The sequence below is a fragment of the Pezoporus flaviventris genome, unplaced genomic scaffold, assembly GCF_033815535.1.
Source record: "Pezoporus flaviventris isolate CSIRO_AGI_PZ_B2104156 unplaced genomic scaffold, CSIRO_AGI_Pfla_v1 ptg000320l, whole genome shotgun sequence".
In the NCBI taxonomy this organism is placed as follows: domain Eukaryota; kingdom Metazoa; phylum Chordata; class Aves; order Psittaciformes; family Psittacidae; genus Pezoporus; species Pezoporus flaviventris.
In genome coordinates this window covers 176054-197671 of record NW_026892867.1, presented here as the reverse complement: position 1 = coordinate 197671, position 21618 = coordinate 176054, and the positions used below count along the sequence as shown (strand labels likewise).

The following is a 21618-nucleotide window of genomic DNA, read 5'->3' as shown; positions in this document are numbered from 1 at the left end:
CAGCTGTGCCTCCGGTGAGATGGGGGAAATGGGGGGCAAGGGGGTAATGGGGGCAGTGGGGGAGCTGGGGGACAGCTGTGCCCCCGGTGAGATGGGGGAATGGGGGGTAAATGGGGTAATGGGGGCAGTGGGGGAGCTGGTGGACAGCTGCACGCCCAATGAGATGGGGGGCAATGGGGGTAATGGCAGTTAATGGGGCAACGGGGGAATGGGGACATACGGGGCAATGGGGGTGCTGTTGGACAGCTGTGCCCCTGGTGAGATGGGGCCAAAGGGGGTAATGAGGGTAATGAGGACATATGGGACAATGGGGGTAATGGGGCAATGGGGTTAATGAGGGTAATGGGGACATGGGGGCAATGGGGGTAATGGGGGAAAATGGGAGCAATGGGGCAATGGGGGCCCTGGTGGAGAGCTGTGCCCCTGATGAGCTGGGGACAATGGGGCACTGGGGACTTGGGGGGCAATGGGGACAGGGGATGTAGAGACATGGGGCTATGGGGCACTGGGAGGCAATAGGGGGCACTATGGCCATGGGCTATGGGGCACTGGGGGGCACTGTGACCATGGGCCCATTGGTGACACTGTCCCCCCCCAGGGCTCTGCCCCGACTGGGACTCGTGGGACCCCAGCAAGCCGGTGGAGAACGCGCGCGAGGCCATGCAGCAGGCGGACGAGTGGCTCGGCATCCCCCAGGTGCGGGGGGCACCCCAGCACCCACTGACCCCTATGGGGCACCCCCACCACCCATTGACCCCATGGGGCACCCCCCTGCACCCACTGACCCCCATGGGCGCCCCCCAGGTGATCACCACCCGAGGAGATTGTGGACCCCAACGTGGACGAGCACTCGGTCATGACCTACCTGTCCCAGTTCCCCAAGGCCAAGCTGAAGCCGGGGGCCCCCCTGCGCCCCAAACTCAACCCCAAGAAGGCGCGAGCCTACGGCCCTGGTAAGGGGAGGCCCCAGAGATTGGGGTCACCTCTAAGAGGGGAGCTCACCATAGGGACAGGGGGCAGAGGGTGTGGGGCAGGGAGCCCCATAGTGTGCAGTGCCGTGGGGCTGGGTGCCCCATAGTGTGCAGTGCCGTGGGGCTGGGTGCCCCATAGCAGCCCTGCCATGGGGCTGGCCCCCCCCATCCTGCAGGCATCGAGCCCACTGGGAACGTGGTGAAGCAGCGAGCGGAGTTCACGGTGGAGACCATCAGTGCCGGGCAGGGGGAGGTGCTCGTGTACGTGGAGGACCCGGCTGGGCACCGCGAGGAGGTGGGTGCTATGGGTGCTATGAGTGCCATAGAGTGCTGTGGGTTCCTTGGGTGCTGTGGGTGCCATGGGTGCTATGGGTGCCATGGGCCACTGGGGGTCTCACATCTCCCCCCCCCCCATAGGCTAAGGTTGTGGCCAACAACGACAAGAACCGGACCTTCTCCGTGTCGTACGTGCCCAAAGTGACCGGCATTCACAAGGTGGGGCTGCAGCAATGGGGCTCTATGGGGCTCGGGGGGGTTCTGTGGGGCTCGGGGGGCTGAGGGGCTCCAAGGGGGTGGCCTCAGTAGGGGAGGTCCTGGAGCTGTGGGAACAAGGCCAGGGGAGGATCCAGCAACTCCTCTATGGAGCCATCGAGCTCCCATGGAGCCATTGAGGACATTGAGTTCCCCTATGGAGCCATTGAGCTCCCCTATGGAGTCATTGAGGACATTGAGCTCCCTATGGAGCCATTGAGCTCCCATGGAGCCATTGAGGACATTGAGCTCCCCTATGGAGCCATCGAGCTCCCATGGAGCCATTGAGGACATTGAGCTCCCCTATGGAGTCATTGAGGACATTGAGCTCCCCTATGGAGCCATCGAGCTCCCATGGAGCCATTGAGGACATTGAGCTCCCCTATGGAGTCATTGAGGACATTGAGCTCCCCTATGGAGCCATCGAGCTCCCATGGAGCCATTGAGGACATTGAGCTCCCCTATGGAGCCATTGAGCTCCCGTATGGAGTCATTGAGGACATTGAGCTCCCCTATGGAGCCATTGAGCTCCCATGGAGCCATTGAGGACATTGAGCTCCCCTATGGAGTCATTGAGGACATTGAGCTCCCCTATGGAGCCATTGAGCTCCCGTATGGAGTCATTGAGGACACAGAGCCTGGACAGTGATCCAGCAGCTCCCATATGGAGCCATTGGGAACACTGAGCTCCCCTGTGGAGCCATTGAGTTCCCCTATGGAGCCATTGAGGACACTGAGCTCCTCTATGGCCCCATTGATCTGCCCCGGCCCCACTGATCTGCCCCAGCCCCATTGATCTGGCCTGGCCCCACTGAGCCCCGCTGCCCCGCAGGTGTCGGTGCTGTTCGCGGGGCAGAACATCGCCAAGAGCCCCTTCGAGGTGCAGGTCGGGCGCGCCGCCGGCGACGCCTCGAGGGTCACAGCGCAGGGCCCCGGCCTCGAGCCCACCGGGAACGTGGTCAACCGGGGCACCCACTTCGACATCTTCACTGCCGGTGAGCGGGGGGACAAGGGGGGCAATGGGGGACTCGGGGTCTCTAAGGGGGGGTTAGGGGGGTCTGAAGGTGTCTAAAGGGGCTTGGGGGCTCTGAAAGTGCTTGGGGGCTCTTAAGGGGAGGTTTGGGGGGGTCTGAATTGGGGGGTCTGAATTGGGGGTCAGGGGGGTTTGGGGCTCTAAAAGGGGATTTGGGGGGCCTCTAAGGGGGTTTGGGGAGGATTGGGGGGGTTGGGGGGTCTAAAGGGGTACGGGGGGCTCTGAAGGGGGTTTGGGGGGCTCTGAAGGGGGTTTGGGGGCTCTAAGAGGGGGTTTGGGGGCTCTGAAGGGGGTTTGGGGGCTCTAAGAGGGGGTTTGGAGGGCTCTGAAGGGGGTTTGGGGGCTCTAAGAGGGGGTTTGGGGGGTCTAAAGGGGTTTGGAGGGCTCTGAAGGGGGTTTGGGGGCTCTAAGAGGGGGTTTGGGGGCTCTGAAGGGGGTTTGGGGGCTCTAAGAGGGGGTTTGGGGCTCTGAAGGGGGTTTGGGGGCTCTAAGAGGGGGTTTGGGGGTCTAAAGGGGTTTGGAGGGCTCTGAAGGGGGTTTGGGGGCTCTGAAGGGGGTTTGGGGGCTCTAAGAGGGGGTTTGGGGGCTCTGAAGGGGGTTTGGGGGCTCTAAGAGGGGGTTTGGGGGCTCTGAAGGGGGTTTGGGGGCTCTAAGAGGGGTTTGGGGGCTCTGAAGGGGGTTTGGGGGCTCTAAGAGGGGGGTTTGGGGGGTCTAAAGGGGTTTGGAGGGCTCTGAAGGGGGTTTGGGGGCTCTGAAGGGGGTTTGGGGGCTCTAAGAGGGGGTTTGGGGGCTCTGAAGGGGGTTTGGGGGCTCTAAGAGGGGGTTTGGGGGCTCTGAAGGGGGTTTGGGGGCTCTAAGAGGGGGTTTGGGGGCTCTGAAGGGGGTTTGGGGGCTCTAAGAGGGGGTTTGGAGGGCTCTGAAGGGGGTTTGGGGGCTCTAAGAGGGGGTTTGGGGGCTCTGAAGGGGGTTTGGGGGCTCTAAGAGGGGGTTTGGGGGGTCTAAAGGGGTTTGGAGGGCTCTGAAGGGGGTTTGGGGGCTCTGAAGGGGGTTTGGGGCTCTAAGAGGGGGTTTGGGGGGTCTAAAGGGGTTTGGAGGGCTCTGAAGGGGGTTTGGGGGCTCTAAGAGGGGGTTTGGGGGCTCTGAAGGGGGTTTGGGGGCTCTAAGAGGGGGTTTGGGGGCTCTGAAGGGGGTTTGGGGGGCTCTAAGAGGGGGTTTGGGGGCTCTGAAGGGGGTTTGGGGGCTCTAAGAGGGGGTTTGGGGGCTCTGAAGGGGGTTTGGGGGCTCTAAGAGGGGGTTTGGAGGGCTCTGAAGGGGGTTTGGGGGCTCTAAGAGGGGGTTTGGGGGCTCTGAAGGGGGTTTGGGGGCTCTAAGAGGGGTTTGGGGGGTCTAAAGGGGTTTGGAGGGCTCTGAAGGGGTTTGGGGGCTCTGAAGGGGGTTTGGGGCTCTAAGAGGGGGTTTGGGGGGTCTAAAGGGGTTTGGAGGGCTCTGAAGGGGGTTTGGGGGCTCTAAGAGGGGGTTTGGGGGCTCTGAAGGGGGTTTGGGGGCTCTAAGAGGGGGTTTGGGGGCTCTGAAGGGGGTTTGGGGGCTCTAAGAGGGGGTTTGGGGGCTCTGAAGGGGGTTTGGGGGCTCTAAGAGGGGGTTTGGGGGCTCTGAAGGGGGTTTGGGGGCTCTAAGAGGGGGTTTGGAGGGCTCTGAAGGGGGTTTGGGGGCTCTAAGAGGGGGTTTGGGGGCTCTGAAGGGGGTTTGGGGGCTCTAAGAGGGGGTTTGGGGGCTCTGAAGGGGGTTTGGGGGCTCTAAGAGGGGGTTTGGAGGGCTCTGAAGGGGGTTTGGGGGCTCTAAGAGGGGGTTTGGGGGCTCTGAAGGGGGTTTGGGGGGTCTTGGGGGGTCTAAAGGGGTTTAGGGGGGTCTGAATTGTGGGTCGGGGGGTTTGGGGGGCTCTGGGGGTGTTGGGGTCTCGCCCCCCCGCCGGTGCCGGCCGCGCTGACCCCGCGGTGCCTCTGCGCAGGCGCGGGCCCGGGCGAGCTCGAGGTCTCCATCGCGGACCCGAGCGGCCGCCGGGGGGCGCTGGAGGCGCCGCTGGAGCCCCGCGGGGACGGCGCCTTCCGCTGCTCGTACCGCCCGCGGCCGAGGGCGCGCACAGCGTGCACGTGACCTACGGCGGAGTGCCCATCCCCCGGAGCCCCTTCAGCGTCCACGTGGGGCAGGGTGAGCCCCACCTCCCCCCACCATGGGGTCTGCCCCACAGATGGGGTCTGTGCTCCTGCCCCACAGATGGGGTCTGTGCTCCTGGCCCATAGATGGGGTCTGTGTGCTCCTGCCCCACAGATGGGGTCTGTGCTCCTGCCCCATAGATGGTGTCTGTGCTCCTGGCCCATAGATAGGGGTCTGTGCTCCTGCCCCACAGATGGGGTCTGTGTGCTCCTGCCCCACAGATGGGGTCTGTGTGCTCCTGCCCCACAGATGGGGTCTGTGCTCCTGCCCCACAGATAGGGGTCTGTGCTCCTGGCCCATAGATGGGGGTCTGTGCTCCTGCCCCACAGATGGGGGTCTGTGCTCCTGCCCCATAGATGGGGTCTGTGTGCTCCTGCCCCATAGATGGGGTCTGTGCTCCTGCCCCATAGATGGGGTCTGTGTGCTCCTGCCCCATAGATGGGGTCTGGGTGCTCCTGCCCCACAGATGGGGGTTTCTGTGCTCCTGCCCCCCAATGAGGGTCTCTGTGCTCCCTGCCCCCCCCATTGGGGTCCTCTGTGCTCCTGCTCCATAAGTGACGTCTCTGTGCTCCTACTCCCCCCAGTGGGGGTCTCTGTGCTCCTGCCCCCCCCCATTGGGGGTCTCTGTGCTCATGCCCCATAGATGGGGATTTCTGTGCTCCTGCTCCCCCCATTGGGGGTCTCTGTGCTCCTGCCCCATAGGTGGGGATTTCTGTGCTCCTGCTCCCCCCACTGGGGGTCTCTGTGTGCCTGCCCCATAAGTGGGCATCTCTGTGCTCCTGCCCCATAAGTGGGGGTCTCTGTGCTCCTCCCCCACACTCGGGCCTCTCCATTCTCCCCCCATGGGGGTCTCTGTGCTCTTGCCCCCCCCCCCCAGGCCCTCGGGGGGGGTCTCTGCTGACTCTGCTCTGTATCTGTCCTGCTCCTTCTATGGGGAAGCTCCAGACCCACGCAGGGACGCAGCCACGGTACGGGGGGGGGTCCCCCTTTCCCTCCCCCTCCTTCGGGTGCTGCACCCCCGTAGCGCCCTATGGGGTCAACCCCTTCCCATGGACCCCAACGTGCATTGGGGTCCCCCTCTCCCCCCCTTTCCCTGGGGCCAGGTTTGGGATCCATGGGGCCAGGTTTGGGATCCGTGGGGCTGGGTTTGGGATCCATGGGGCCAGGTGTGGGACCCATGGGGCTGGGTTTGGGATCCATGGGGCCAGGTTTAGGATCCATGGGGCCAAGTTTGGGGTCCCTGGGGCCGGGTTTGGGATCCATGGGGCCAGGTTTGGGATCCATGGAGCCGGGTTTGGGATCCATGGAACTGGGTTTGGGATCCATGGGGCTGGGTTTGGGATCCATGGGGCCGGGTTTGGGGTCTCTGGGGTGGCTTTGGGGGCACCCCATGGCCTGACCCCCCGCTGCCCCCCAGCCTGCACCCCCTCCCTGGTCCGTGCCGTGGGGCGGGGGCTGCAGCCCAAGGGGCTGCGCGTGAAGGAGCCGGCGGAGTTCAAGGTCTACACCAAGGGGGCCGGCAATGGGGAGCTCAAGGTCACCGTCAAGGGGCCCAGTGAGTGCGGGGGGAGTTTGGGGGCTCCGTGGGTCTCTATGGGGGGCTCCGGGTGCGTTGGGTGCTGCAATGTGTGCCATGGAGGTGCTATGGGGGAATGGGGGTGCTGTGGGGGGGATTGGGGATGCTATGGGGGGTTGGGGATGCTATGGGGGAGATTGGGGGTGCTATGGGGGAGATTCGGGCTGCTATGGAGGGGAATGGGGGTGCTGTGGCGGGGATTGGGGATGCTGGGGGTGTTGGGGATGCTATGGGGGAGATTGGGGGTGCTATGGGGGAGATTCAGGCTGCTATGGGGGGGATTGGGGGTGCCCTGGGGGGAAATGGGGGTGCTATGGGGAGCCTCGGCATGCCCCATGGGGTTCTAGAGGGGTGTCTGGGTGCATTGGGTGCTGCAGTGGGTGCCATGAGGTGCCCAATGGGGCTCTATAGGGGACTCTGGGTGCATTGGGTGCTGCAGTGCGTGCCATGGGGTGCCACATGGGGCTCTATAGGGGTTCTCCGGGTGCATTGGGTGCCATGGGGTGCCCATAGGGGTTCCCTGGGTGCATTGGGTGCTGCATTGGGTGCCATGGGGAGTGCCATGGGGGCCCTGCAGGGCTCTGTGGGTGCCCCCCTGACCACCCCCCCTTGTAGAGGGCCCTGAGCCCGTCAGGCAGAGGGAGCTCGGAGATGGGGTCTTCGCCTGTGACTACGTCCCCACGGTGCCCGGGCCCCACACGGTGTCCGTGCTGTGGGGGGGGCAGCCCGTGCCCCGCAGGTGAGGCGGGGGGCGGGGCTTACAGACATGTGCGTGCGTGTGTGTGTGCATACATGTGTGTGCGTGTGTGCACACACATGTGTAGGTATGTGCGTGCGTGTGTGTGTGCATACATGTATGTGCGTGTGTGCGTGCGTGTGTGTGCGCACACATGTGTAGGTATGTGCGTGCGTGTGTGTGTGCATACATGTGTGTGCGTGTGTGCGTGCGTGTGCGCACACGTGTAGGTATGTGCGTGCGTGTGTGTGTGCATACATGTGTAGGTATGTGTGTGCGTGCGTGTGTGTGTGTACACATGTGTGTGCGTGTGTGCGCACACATGTGTAGGTATGTGCGTGCGTGTGTGTGCACACATGTGTAGGTATGTGCGTGCGTGTGTGTGTGCATACATGTGTAGGTATGTGTGTGTGTGCGTGTGTGTGTGTACACATGTGTGTGCGTGTGTACACACATGTGTAGGTATGTGCGTGCGTGTGTGTGCGCACACATGTGTAGGTATGTGCGTGCGTGTGTGTGCACACATGTGTAGGTATGTGCGTGCGTGTGTGTGTGCATACATGTGTAGGTATGTGTGTGCGTGCGTGTGTGTGTACACATGTGTGTGCGTGTGTGTGCACGCATGTGTAGGTATGTGCGTGCGTGTGTGTGTGCATACATGTGTAGGTATGTGTGTGCATACATGTGTAGGTATGTGTGTGCGTGTGTGTGTGCATACATGTGTAGTGTGTGTGCATACATGTGTAGTGTGTGTGTGTGCATACATGTGTAGGTAGGTGTGTGTGTGCATGTGTACATGTGTAGGTATGTGTGTGCATACATGTGTAGGTATGTGTGTGTGCATACATGTGTAGGTAGGTGTGTGTGTGCATGTGTACATGTGTAGGTATGTGTGTGCATACATGTGTAGGTATGTGTGTGCGTGTGTGTGTGCATACATGTGTAGTGTGTGTGCATACATGTGTAGTGTGTGTGTGTGCATACATGTATAGGTATGTGTGTGCGTGTGTGTAAATGTACATACATGTATATATGTTTATGTATGTGCATGTACATGTATACACACACGTATGTATGTGCACACACATGTACACGTATGCACACAACTGTTGGTGTATGTGTACATGTATACATTCATGTAGGTGTATGTGTACATGTATACATTCATGTAGGTGTATGTGTGCATGTATACACGCATGTAGGTGTATGTGTGTACATGTATGCACACATGTATGTGTATGCATGTACACGTGTGGCCACATGTATGTACACATATATACACGTATGTATGTACACGTGTGTTCATGCCCACCTGTGTCCGTGCCCCCGTGTCCCCGCAGCCCCTTCGAGGTGCAGGTGTCCCCCGAGGGGGGCCCCCCCCGGGTGCGCGCGTGGGGCCCGGGGCTGGAGGGCGGCGCCGTGGGGAGCGCGGCCGAGTTCGTGGTGGAGGCCATCGGGGATGACGTCGGCACCCTCGGTGAGGGGGGCGCAGCGGGGGGGGTCAGGGGAGGCTGGGGTCTCAAGGACCCCTTGAGGGTCACATATGGGGGGGGGACCTGAGGGGTCTGTGGGGTCCTTGAGGGAGGGGGGGCTGTGGCAGGGATTTTGGGGCTCCCCGGGGCTATGTGGGAGGGATCTGGGGGGGTTGGGGCTGATGTGGGCTGGTTTTAGGCTGATTTGGGCTGGTTTTAGGCTGATTTGGGCTGGTTTAGGCTGATTTCTGGCTGATTTTAAGCTGATTTGCCCACATTTGCTGCCCCCCGGCTCCGTCGCCCCCCTGTCCCCGGGGCTGGTTTTGGGGTGCCCCTGACCCCTTCCCCCCCGTTCCCCCCAGGTTTCTCGGTGGAGGGCCCCTCGCAGGCCAAGATCGAGTGCGACGACCGCGGCGACGGCTCCTGCGACGTGCGGTACTGGCCGCAGGAGCCGGGCGCCTACGCCGTGCACGTGCTCTGCGACGGCGACGACATCGCCGGCAGCCCCTTCATGGCCGACATCCGCCCCGCGTCCCGCGACTGCTGCCCCGAGAAGGTGCGGCTCCGCCGGCACCACCCCAGACCCATAGGGACCCATAGGGATCCATAGAGATGATAGAGACACATAGAGACCATAGAGACCATAGAGACCTATAGAGAACATCGAGACCATAGAGACCTATAGAGACCCATAGAGACCCATAGGGATCCGTAGAGACCCACAGAGACCCATAGGGATCCATAGAGTCAATACACGTAGAGATCATAGAGGCCCATGGAGACCATAGAGACCCATAGAGACCTGTAGAGAACATCGAGACAATAGAGACTTATGGAGACCTATGAAGACCACAGAGACCTATAGAGACCCATAGGGATGCATAGATACCCGTAGGGATACATAGAGACCCATAGGGATCCATAGAGACCCACAGAGACCATAGAGACCTATAGAGACCCATAGGGGTGCATAGAGACCCATAGGGATTCATAGAGACCCACAGAGACCATAGAGACCTATAGAGACCCATAAGGATCCATACAGATCATAGTGTCCATGGAGACCCCCACATCCCACCTGCACCCCATAACCCCTGTGCCCCCCCACAGGTCAAGGCCCATGGACCGGGGCTGGAGAAGACCGGGGTGGCCGTGAACAAAGCAGCTGAGTTCACCGTGGATGCCAAGAACGGGGGCAAGGGAGCCCTCAAAGTGCAGATGCAGGTGGGGGACACTGGGGCGCTGGGGTGGTATTTGAGTGCTAGGGGGGTATTTGGGTGCTGGGGGGGATTTGGGTGCTGGGGGGGTATCTGGGTGCTAGGCGGGGATTTGGGTGCTGGGGGGGGATTTGGGTGCTGGGGGGGATTTGGGTGCTGGGGGGGTATCTGGGTGCTAGGCGGGGATTTGGGTGCTGGGGGGGGATTTGGGTGCTGGGGGGGATTTGGGTGCTGACCCCCTGTACCCCTGTAGGACGCGGAGGGGAACCCCGTGGACGTCTCAGTCAAGGACAACGGCAATGGCACCTTCAGCTGCTCCTACGTGCCCAAGCGGCCGCTCAAGCATACGGCAATGGTGTCCTGGGGGGGCGTCAGCATCCCCCAGAGTCCCTTCAGGGTAAGGGGGCGCCCCATAACCTATGGGGGGGTCCTGGGGGGGGTCTCAGGTCTGACCCCCCCCGGTCCCTGTCCATAGGTGGGGGTCGGGGCCGGCAGCCACCCACACAAGGTGAAGGTCTATGGGCCCGGCGTGGCCAAGACAGGGCTCAAGGCACATGAGCCCACCTACTTCACCGTGGACTGCAGCGAGGCCGGGCAGGGTGAGACAGGGGGGCTGTGGGGGGACTGAAGGGCTGTGGGGCTCTATGGGGCACTATAGGGTGCCATGGGGATCTATAGGGCACGCTATGGGGTGCGCTATGGGGCTCTATAGGGCGCTATGGGGCTCTATGGGGAGTGCTGTGGGGCTCTATGGGGAGCTATGGGGCTCTATATGGCACTATGGGGCTCTGTAGGGAGCTTTGGGGTGCACTATGGGTCTCTGTGGGGTACTATGGGTCACTATGGGGTGCTATGGGTCTCTATGGGGCACTATGGGTCTCTGTGGGGCTCTATAGGGCGGTATGGGGCTCTCTAGGGAGCTGTGGGGCTCTATATGGCACTATGGGGCTCTGTAGGGAGCTTTGGGGTGCACTCTGTGTCTCTATGGGGCTCTGTGGGGCACTGTGGGGCTCTATGGGGCACCATGGGACGCAGGGGTTCAGCGCGCTGCGCCCCCCAGGCGATGTGAGCATCGGGATCAAGTGTGCGCCGGGCGTTGTGGGCCCGGCCGAGGCCGACGTCGACTTCGACATCATCCGCAACGACAACGACACCTTCACGGTGCGCTACACCCCCGCGGCGCCGGCGCGTACACCATCATGGTGCTCTTCGGAGACCAGGTCAGCGGGGGCTGCTCCTGCAGCCAGGGCGCTGGTTCTGGGCTCCAAAGGGCTGCTGTTGGGGTCCGGAGCACCGACACTGAGGCCAGAGCGCTGATATTGGGGTGCTGGGTGCGGGATTTGGGGTCTGAAGCACTGATTTGGGGTACAAGACGCTGTTTGGGTGCTGGTTTGGAGCACAGGGCACTGGTTTGGGCTGTTTGGTACTGCTTTGGTGCTGGTTTGATGCCGGTGTGGGGTGCAGGGCACTGGTTGGTGTTGGTTTGGTGCCGGTTTGGGGCTGTTTGGGGCTGGTTTTGGTCCCAAACCCTGATCCTGCTCCCCCCAGGCCACCCCCAGCAGCCCCATCCGGATCAAGGTGGATCCCTCGCACGACGCCAGCAAAGTGAAGGCGGAGGGGCCCGGCCTGAGCCGCTCCGGTGAGCACGGGGCGGGGGGGGGATGGACCAGGGGGTCCCGGGGGGGGTTTGGGGACCCCCCTGACCCCCCCCGTGCCCCCCAGGGGTGGAGCTGGGGAAGCCGACGCAGTTCACGGTGAACGCCAAGGGCGGGGGGCGCGGGGCCCTCGAGGTGCAGGTGACGGGAACGGGCAAGGGGGACGCCGTGAAGGACCTGGAGCTCATCGACAACCTCGACGGGACCCACACGGTCAAGTACACCCGGTGCAGCAGGTACGGCCCCATAGACACCCCCAAACCACCCCGGTGCAGCAGGTACGGCCCCATAGACACCCCAAACCACCCCGGTGCAGCAGGTACGGCCCCATAGACACCCCCAAACCACCCCGGTGCAGCAGGTACGGCCCCATAGAGACCCCCAAACCACCCCAGTGCAGCAGGCACAGCCCCATAGACTCCCCTGCACCCCCAAACCTCCTATTGCCATGGGGGAACTCCCCCATGGGGGGGCCATGGGGCACCCCCTGAGCCTCCCCTTGTCCTCCCCCAGGGTAACTTGGGGGTCGCAGTGACCTATGGGGGCGACCCCATCCCCAAGAGCCCCTTCACCGTGGGGGTGGTCCCAGGCGTGGACCTGAGCAAGATCAAGGTCTCAGGCCTGGATGAGAGTAAGTGGGGGGGGGGGGGGCTGAGGGGAGGCAAACCCCATTTACGGGTGGGGCAATTGGGGAGCTGGGGATGGGGGGAGGGTGGGGACCCCGATTTTGGGGTGGGAGCGGCCTTTGGAGGTGGGAGTGATGATGGGGGAGAAATGGGGCCTCCCTCCCCATAGATGATGTGGGGGGGGCGGGTTGGGGCAGGATGCAGCCCCCCCTTCATGGTGCAGCCCTTGTTTTGGGGTTAATCCCGCCCATTTGGGGGCTCATTCCCCCCCTGTTTTGGGGTCCCATCCTGCTCTGTGGGTACAGCTCTATTTTGGGGTTAATCACCCCATTTTGGGTCTAATTTCCCCCCGCATTTCCAGGTCCATCCCAATCTGTGGGTACAGCTCTATTTTGGGGTAAATCCTGCCCCATTTGGGGGTTATTCCTCCTCATTTTGGGGTTAATCCGCCCCATTTTGGATCTCATTTCCCCCTGTTTTGGGATCCATCCCTATCTGTGGGTAGAGCTCTATTTGGGGTTAATCCCCTTGTTTTGGTGTCCCTCCCCCCCATTTTGGGGTCCTTCCCCCCCCATTTTGGGGTCAATCTCCCCCATTTTGGGGTCAGTCTCCCCCATTTCGGGGGTCAATCTCCCCCATTTCGGGGGTCAGTCTCCCCCATTTTGGGGTCAGTCTCCCCATTTTGGTGTCCCCTCCCCCCCATTTTGGGGTCAATCTCCCCCATTTTGGGGTCAGTCTCCCCCATTTTGGTGTCCCTCCCCCCCATTTCGGGGTCAATCTCCCCCATTTCGGGGTCAGTCTCCCCCATTTCGGGGTCAGTCTCCCCCATTTTGGGGTCAGTCTCCCCCATTTTGGTGTCCCTCCCCCCATTTTGGGGTCAATCTCCCCCATTTTGGGGTCAGTCTCCCCCATTTTGGGGTCCTTCCCCCCCATTTCGGGGTCAGTCTCCCCCATTTCGGTGTCTCCCCCCCCGCAGCACCGGAAGTGGGCCGGGAGCAGGAGGTTCTCGTGCAGTGGCGCGGGGCCGGCGGCGGCGGCCGCGTGGGGGCGCGCTTGAGCGGCCCTCCCGCCAGGGGGCGCCCTGCGCCGTGGAGCCCGGCCCGGACGGCGCCAGCCTCGTGCGCTTCGTCCCGCGGCACGAGGGCGCCCACGAGCTCGAGCTCACGTACGAGGCGCCGCCGTCCCCGGGAGCCCCTTCCCCATCCGGGCAGTGCCCGCGGCACCGGACCCCAGCAAGGTGGGGGAGGGGGGTGGGGGATGGGATGGGGATGGGGATGGGGATGGGGATGGGAGAGGGGATGGGAGGGGGATGGAGGATGGGATGGGAATGGGAGAGGGGATGGGGATGGGGGAGGGGATGGGAGGGGGATGGGGATGGGGATGGGGATGGGGATGGGGATGGGGATGTGAGAGGGGATGGGGATGGGGATGGGGATGGGGGAGGGGATGGGGATGTGAGAGGGGATGGGGATGGGGATGGGGGAGGGGATGGGAGGGGGATGGGAGAGGGGATGGGAATGGGAGAGGGGATGGGGATGGGGATGGGAGGGGATGGGGATGGGGATGGGGAGGGGATGGGGAGGGGGATGGGGAGGGGATGGGGGATGGGGATGGGGGGAGGGGATGGGAGGGGGATGGGAGAGGGGATGGGATGGGGATGGAGGATGGGGGAGGGGATGGGATGGGGATGGGGACACCCGGGCACCCCCCCTATGGTGGGGAATGGGAGCGCTCAGCCCTGAGCAGCCCCTGCAGTGGGCAGTGGGGACCCCCCTCAAACAACCCCTGCAGTGGGGAATGGGGACCACAAAACCTCCCTGCACACACAGACACCCCTTACGGGCTCCTAAACACCCCCAGATACCCGCAGCAGCAAGCAATGGGGACCCCAAAACACCAACGGGGCTCTAAAAGGGGCTCCCTGTGCCCGTGCCCCCTCTATGACACATCCTCCACTCCCCACCCTCCCCCAGGTGCGCGCCTTCGGGCCAGGGCTACAGGGGGGGCTGCCGGGGGTCCCAGCGCCCTTCACCATCGACACCAAAGGCGCCGGCACCGGGGGCCTGGGGCTGACGGTGGAGGGGCCCTGCGAAGCCAAGATCGAGTGCGTGGACAACGGCGACGGGACCTGCTCCGTGTCCTACCTGCCCACCGAGCCCGGCGACTACAACATCAACATCCTCTTCGCCGGCGCCCACGTGCCAGGGTCCCCGTTCCGCGCCCCCGGTGCGAGCCCCCTTCGACGCCTCCAAGGTGACGTGCTCGGGCCCGGGGCTGGAGGGGGCCACGGCCGGGCAGGCCGGGCACTTCCGAGTGGACTGCAGCCGCGCCGGCAGCGCCGAGCTCACCATCGGCATCGCCTCGGAGGCGGGCGCCCGCGCCGAGGTGCGCGTGGAGGACAACGGCGACGGCACCTACACCATCGCCTACACCCCACTGAGCCCCGGCGTCTACACCATCACCGTGGAGTACGGCGGGCAGCCCGTGCCGCACTTCCCCAGCAAGGTCCGCGTGGAGCCCGCCGTGGACACGGCCGGGTCAAGGTCTATGGGCCCGGAGTGGAGGGAGAAGGTGAGAGAGGGGTGCGGGGGTGACAGCGATGGGCACCAACACAGCACCCATCAATGGGCACCAACACAGAACCCATCAGTGGACACCAGCACAGCACCCATCTATGAGCACCAAAACAGCACCCATCGGTGGACACCAACATGACACCCATCGGTGGGCACCAACACAGCACCCATTGTTGAGCACCAGCCAACACAGCACCCATCGGTGGGCACTTAACACAGCACCCACTGATGGGCACCAACACAGCACCCATCGGTGGGCACCAACGCGACACCCATCGATGGGCACCAACACAGCACCCATCGGTGGGCACCAACACAGCACCCATCAGTGGACACCAACACGACACCCATCGATGGGCACCAACACAGCACCCATCGGTGGGCACCAACACAGCACCCATCAGTGGACACCAACACAGCACCCATCTATGAGCACCAACACAGCACCCATCGGTGGGCACCAACACAGCACCCATCGGTGGGCACCAGCCAACACAGCACCCATCGGTGGGCACTAACACAGTACCCACTGATGGGCACCAACACAGCACCCATCGGTGGGCACCAACACAAACACCCATCGATGGGCACCAACACAACACCTATGGTGTCCCCAATGGACCCCAACATTGATTGACACCCGCACAGCACCCATTGATGATTGACACCCACACAGCACCCATCGATGGACCCCAGCACAGCACCCATTGATGATTGACACCCACACAGCACCCATCGATGGACCCCAGCACAGCACCCATCGATGATGACACCCGCAGAGCACCCATCAATGGACCCCAGCACAGCACCCATTGGTGGTGGACCCCATCACAGCTCCCGTTCTCTCCCCATCCAGGCGTGTTCCGGGAGGCGGTGACCGAGTTCGATGTGGACGCCCGGGCGCTCACCAAGGTGGGGGGGCCCCACGTGAAGACGCGGGTGTGCAACCCCTCCGGGAACGTCACCGAGACCTTCGTGGAGGACCGGGGCGACGGCACCTACCACGTGGAGTACACCCCCTATGAGGAAGGTGAGCGGGGAGGTGGCCCCACAGTGTCCCTATGGCTATGTGGGGGTCGCCCCGCTGTGTCCCTATGGCCATGGAGGGATGCCCCATTGTGTTCCCTATGGCCATGAGGTGACGTCCCTATGGGGTGCCCCCAGGCCTGCACACGGTGGACGTGAGCTACGCCGGGAGCCCGGTGCCCACAGCCCCTTCCGCGTCCCCGTCACCGAGGGCTGTGATCCCGCGCGCGTCCGCGTCCATGGGCCCGGCCTGCAGAGTGGCACCACCAACCAGCCCAACCGCTTCACCGTGGAGACCCGGTGAGGGCCCCATAGCACCCACAGCCTGACCATGGGGCACCCCACAGCACCCACAGCCTGTCCATGGCTGCCTCACTGCCTGACCATGGTCACCCCACAGCACCCACAGCCTGTCCATGGGTGCCTCACAGCCTGACCGTGGGGCGCCCCATAGCACCCACAGCCTGCTCATAGGCACCCCACAGCACCCACAGCCTGCCCACGGTACCCCATAGCACCCACAGTCTGACCGTGGGGTGCCCCATAGCACCCACAGCCTGTTCATGGGAACCCCACAGCACCCACGGCCTGCCTATGGGTACCCCACAGCACCCACAGGCTGTCCTGGGTCCCCCAAGTCATCCCTGTACCCCAAAGTCATCCTGTCCCTGATACACCCCAGGACATCCTCGTACCCCACATCCTGCCCCTGCTGCCCCCCAAGTCACCCCCAAACCCCTTCCCCCCCCCCCCATGGTGGGGTTTGGAGGTGCCCCTGACCCCCATCTCCCCACCCCCCAGGGGGGCTGGCACGGGGGGGCTGGGCCTGGCCGTGGAGGGCCCCTCGGAGGCCAAGATGTCGTGCACGGACAACAAGGACGGGAGCTGCTCCGTCGAGTACATCCCCTACGAGCCAGGCACCTACAGCCTCAACGTCACCTACGGCGGCCACCAGGTCCCCGGTGAGCGCGAGGGGGGTCAGCGCGGCGGTGGGGCCCCCCCCGTGCCCCATGGCTCATGGTACCCCCCATAGGGAGCCCATTCAAGGTGCCGGTGACGGACGTGGTGGACGCAGCCAAGGTGAAATGTGTGGGGCCGGGGCTGACGCTGGGTGCTGTCAGGGCCAACGTGCCCCAGAGCTTCACTGTGGACACCAGCAAGGCCGGGGTGGCCCCCCTGGATGTGAAGGTGCAGGGACCCAAAGGTAAAGGGGGGAGCACCCAAGGGAGGGGGGCTCAGAGCGGTTGGGGTGCTCCTGGTGCAAGGGATGGGGGTAAAGGGTGTCCTGTGGGTGGTGGGGTGCGGGGGGCATCCCATGCATGGCGTTGGGGTGCCCATGTGGCCTCTTGGGGTGCCTCCAGGGGGTCTCTGGGTGTCCCATAATGTGCGGTGGGCCCCCCCCAGTGCCCCCCTGACCCCCGTGCCCCCCCCATAGGTGTAGTGGAGCCAGTGGAGGTGGCAGACAACGGGGACGGGACCCAGCGCGTGAGCTACGTCCCGAGCCGCGAGGGGCCCTACAGCATCTCCGTGCGCTACGGCGACGAGGAGGTGCCCCGCAGGTACTGGGGGGGGACATGGGCATGGGGGGGCCACAGGGGAGGACCGGGGTGGGGGCTCTGCTCTGACCCCCCCATGGTGTTCCCCAAGCCCGTTCAAGGTGAAGGCGCTGCCCACCCATGACGCCAGCAAGGTGAAGGCGAGCGGCCCGGGGCTCAACACCACGGGCGTCCCGGCCAGCCTGCCCGTGGAGTTCACCATCGACGCCAAGGACGCGGGCGAGGGGCTCCTGGCCGTGCAGATCACTGTGAGGGATGGGGGGGCACTGGGGGGGCATGGGGGGGAGCCCATAGTGCTGTACAGGCGTCTCTGGGTGCCATGGGTGATGCGCAAGGTGCTATGGGTGATGGGTGCCATGGGTGATGCGCAAGGTGCTATGGGTGATGGGTGCCATGGGTGATGCTCACAGTACCATGGGTGATGCTCACAGTACCATGAGTGATGCCATGGGTGATTCACATGGTGCCATGGGTGATGCTCACGGTGCCGTGGGTGATGCCATGGGCAATGTACATGGTGCCGTGGGTGATGCTCACAGTGCCATGGGTGATGCTCACGGTGCCATGAGTGATGCCGTGGGTGATGCCAGGGGTGATGTACATGGGTGATGCTCACGGTGCCATGAGTGATGCCGTGGGTGATGCCAGGGGTGATGTACATGGGTGATGCCAGGGGTGATGTACATGGGTGATGCTCACGGTGCCATGGGTGATGCTCACGGTGCCATGAGTGATGCCGTGGGTGATGCCAGGGGTGATGTACATGGGTGATGCCAGGGGTGATGTACATGGGTGATGCTCACGGTGCCATGGGTGATGCTCACGGTGCCATGAGTGATGCCGTGGGTGATGCCAGGGGTGATGTACATGGGTGATGCTCACGGTGCCATGGGTGATGCACCCTGTTTGGGCACCAGGGGCATCCCAGCGGATGCTCAGTGCTGAGGCCTGGGGCTGGCTGTGCACCGGCTCCCGCCCTCCCTCCCACCCCATTCCCGCTGTCCCGCAGGATCCCGAGGGGAAGCCCAAGAAGGCGTCGATCCGGGACAACCAGGACGGGACGTACACGGTGTCCTACGTGCCGGACATGACCGGGCGCTACACCATCCTCATCAAGTACGGGGGGGACGAGATCCCCTACTCCCCGTACCGCATCCGCGCCGTGCCCGCCGGCGACGCCAGCAAGTGCACCGTCACCGGTACGCGAGCACTGGGCTCAGCACCACCCGCAGCGGGGGAGGGCTATGGGGGGATCTGGCAGGGCCTCACGTGTGTTTCACTGATTTCTTGCTTCTCTGCCCCCCCCACGCCCGCCCCACATCCCCCCCCCCTCCCCCCCACTGCTGTAGTCTCCATCGGAGGTCACGGCTTAGGTAAGCTCATTGCATGGCTCGCTTGGCGTCGGGGTGCATGCGTGACCCCCCCTGCACCCCCAAAGTGCCCCCAGCCCTTGGGGGCACCCCCTTTTCTCCCCAGACAGCAATGAGGGTCCCCCCGCAGCCAATCAGGGCTCGACTTCGGGGGGTCCAAGCCTTGTTTGAGATGGAGGGGTCCCCCCCAGCTGCTTCAAGGACAGGGACCCACTGTTGTAGTGGGGGGAGTGTCCCCCCCACCTCATTCACTTTGGGGGGGCCCTCTTGGTGCAGTTGGAGGCAATGAGCTGGGGTGTGCCTTTGTACCCCCCCTCCCCATGGCACGACTGGAGCATCCCCATGCTCAGCCCATAAGGGGTACCCAGGACTCAGTTTGGGGGTGTATGGGGGGGGGGGTACAGGCAATGGGGCAATGAGCTGGGGGTGCCTCAATAACCCTCATTACCCCCCCCCCCTCCCCATGGCACGAGTGGAGCATCCCCATGCTCAGCCCATGGGGGGTACCCAGGGCTCAGTTTGTGGGCTCTGGAGGCCCACAGTGGGGTGACCTCCCCTGTCAATGGGGCCCTCAATCACCCCCACCTCCCCCATCCCACAGGGGCCGGTCTGGGCCCCACAATCCAGCTGGGGGAGGAGACGGTGATCACGGTGGACGCGAAGGCGGCGGGCAAGGGGAAGGTGACGTGCAGCGTCTGCACCCCCGACGGCTCCGAGGCCGACGTGGACGTGGTGGAGAACGCGGACGGGACCTTCGACATCTTCTACACCGCGCCACAGCCCGGCAAGTACGTGATCTGTGTGCGCTTCGGCGGCGAGCACATCCCCAACAGCCCCTTCCAGGTCATGGTGAGTGTGGGGCTGGCAGGGGTGGGCAGGGATGGGGAGGGATGGGGCAGGGATGGGGAGGGATGGGGAGGGGTGGGCAGGGATAGGCAGGGATGGGCAGGAATTGGGGTAGGGATGGGGAGGGAATGACGGGAGTCAGGAAGAGGACAAGAAGGGACATGGAAGGGGGTTGGGCAGGGGATGGGCAGGGTGGGAGGGGGCACAGGGGGGCACAGGGTGGGGACAGGGCCCAGTTGGGGGTCCCGGTGCCCAATGCAGTTCCCCCCTGGCGCAGGCGACAGAGCGGGCGCTGCTAGGGGTGAACGGGCTGGACATGGCCGGGCTGCGCCCCTTCGACCTCGTCATCCCCTTCACCATCAAGAAGGGCGAGATCACTGGTGAGGGGGGGGCACCCCAAAGCCATGCGGGTCTATGGGGGCCCCTCCCATTGCCCAGGGTCCTCAACACCCACCTGGGGTCCTCCTGGGGGTCCCCACCCCTTCCCCAAGTCCTCCCCAAGCAATGGGGCACCCATGGGTGCCCGCAGCCCCCCCAGTGACCCCCCTTTCCCCCCAGGGGAGGTGCGGATGCCCTCGGGCAAGGTGGCCAAGCCAGACATCACCGACAACAAGGACGGGACGGTGACGGTTCGGTTCGCGCCCAGCGAGGCCGGGCTGCACGAGATGGACATCCGCTACGAGAGCATGCACATCCCAGGTGGGGGCCGGGGGGGCTTTGAGGGCACCCTCCTGAAGCATCCCAGCACCGCGGCTCCCCACATCCCACCCCGTATCCATGGCAACCACCAGCATCCTCCGTGGCACTGGGGGGGGCGTCTCCTGCCCCCCAACACCCCCTTTGTGTGTGTGTCCCCACAGGCAGCCCCCTTCAGTTCTATGTGGACTACGTGAACAGCGGCCACGTCACCGCCTACGGCCCTGGCCTCATCCACGGCACCGTGAACAAACCAGCCTCCTTCACCGTCAACACCAAGGACGCCGGCGAGGGTGAGCCCACGGGGTGCCTCCCCAGCACCCACGAGCACCTGGGCCCCCCCTCACTGCTGCCCTACCCCCCAGGAGGGCTGTCGCTGGCCGTGGAGGGGCCCTCCAAGGCGGAGCTGAGCTGCACGGACAACCAGGACGGGACGTGCAGCGTCTCCTACCTGCCCGTGCTGCCCGGGGACTACAGCATCGTGGTCAAGTACAACGAGAAGCACATCCCCGGGAGCCCCTTCACCGCCCGCATCACCGGTACCCGGCAGCGGGGCGCCATGGGGGCGATGAGGGGCAATGGGGGCAATGGGAGGCGATGGGAGGCAATGGGGGGCGATGGGAGGCGATGGGGGGCAATGGGAGGCAATGGGGTGCAATGGGAGGCAATGAGATGCAATGGGGGGCAATGGGAGGCAATGAGATGCAATGGGAGGCAATGGGTTGCAATGGGAGGCAATAGGATGCAAGAGGATGCAATAGGGTGCAATGGGACGCAATGGGGTGCAATGGGAGGTGGTGGAACACCATGGGAGTCAATGGGTTGCATTGGGAGGCAATGGGATGCAGTGGGATGCAATGGGAGGCAGTGGGATGCAATGGGATACAATGGGGTGCAATGGGAGGCAATGGGAGTCAATGGTTGCCATGGGGGCCATGGCGCTCACCCACTACCCACCGCAGGTGACGACAGCCTGCGCCTGTCCCACCTCAAGGTGGGCGCCTCAGCCGACATCCCCCTGGACCTGGGTGAGACCGACCTGAGCCAGCTCACGGCGGCCGTCACCGCGCCCTCGGGCCGCAAGGAGCCCTGCCAGCTCAAGCGCCTGCGCAACGGGCACATCGGTGCGGGGGGGGGACAGGGCCCGGTACTTGCTGCTGGGTCACGGGGGGAGCAGCCACAGCTGCTGGCCCCCATACCCCATATCCTATATCCCTGTATCCCCATATACCCATATTTCATATCCCCATACCCCCATATCCCTGTATCCCCATATCCCATATCCTATATCCCGTTATCCCCATATACTGTATCTCCATATACCCATACTTCATATCCCCATACCCCCATATCCTATATGCCGTTATCCCCATATACTGTATCTCCATATACCCATACTTCATATCCCCATACCCCCATATCCCTGTATCCCCATATCCCATACCCCATATCCCTGTATCCCCCTACCCCATATCCCCATATCTCCATACCCCCGTACCCCCATATCCCCATAACCCTAT

The 21618-nt window shown here is 63.7% G+C and overlaps 2 protein-coding genes across 2 annotated transcripts in view; both read left to right on the top strand.

Annotated features, from left to right (window-relative positions):
* The window catches only part of LOC133263453 (large ribosomal subunit protein uL16-like), a 41305-nt gene that overhangs the window by 6393 nt on the left and 13294 nt on the right, over positions 1–21618 (top strand).
* The window catches only part of LOC133263456 (filamin-A-like), a 35770-nt gene that overhangs the window by 4644 nt on the left and 9508 nt on the right, over positions 1–21618 (top strand). The window contains 41 exon segments of the mRNA XM_061443222.1: positions 599–698; positions 805–953; positions 1148–1266; positions 1389–1466; positions 2335–2497; positions 4541–4654; positions 4657–4740; positions 6164–6301; positions 6938–7061; positions 8399–8535; positions 8893–9086; positions 9641–9754; positions 10001–10144; positions 10223–10346; positions 10808–10915; positions 10918–10967; positions 11296–11386; positions 11470–11638; positions 11736–11763; positions 11895–12033; positions 13005–13097; positions 13100–13195; positions 13198–13265; positions 14002–14250; positions 14252–14564; positions 14567–14599; positions 15461–15634; positions 15769–15810; positions 15813–15930; positions 16432–16592; positions 16664–16834; positions 17066–17189; positions 17278–17434; positions 18196–18385; positions 18536–18559; positions 19158–19405; positions 19680–19782; positions 19961–20101; positions 20263–20391; positions 20464–20637; positions 21061–21222. Of these exon segments, the coding sequence (XP_061299206.1) occupies positions 599–698; positions 805–953; positions 1148–1266; positions 1389–1466; positions 2335–2497; positions 4541–4654; positions 4657–4740; positions 6164–6301; positions 6938–7061; positions 8399–8535; positions 8893–9086; positions 9641–9754; positions 10001–10144; positions 10223–10346; positions 10808–10915; positions 10918–10967; positions 11296–11386; positions 11470–11638; positions 11736–11763; positions 11895–12033; positions 13005–13097; positions 13100–13195; positions 13198–13265; positions 14002–14250; positions 14252–14564; positions 14567–14599; positions 15461–15634; positions 15769–15810; positions 15813–15930; positions 16432–16592; positions 16664–16834; positions 17066–17189; positions 17278–17434; positions 18196–18385; positions 18536–18559; positions 19158–19405; positions 19680–19782; positions 19961–20101; positions 20263–20391; positions 20464–20637; positions 21061–21222 (5337 nt within the window).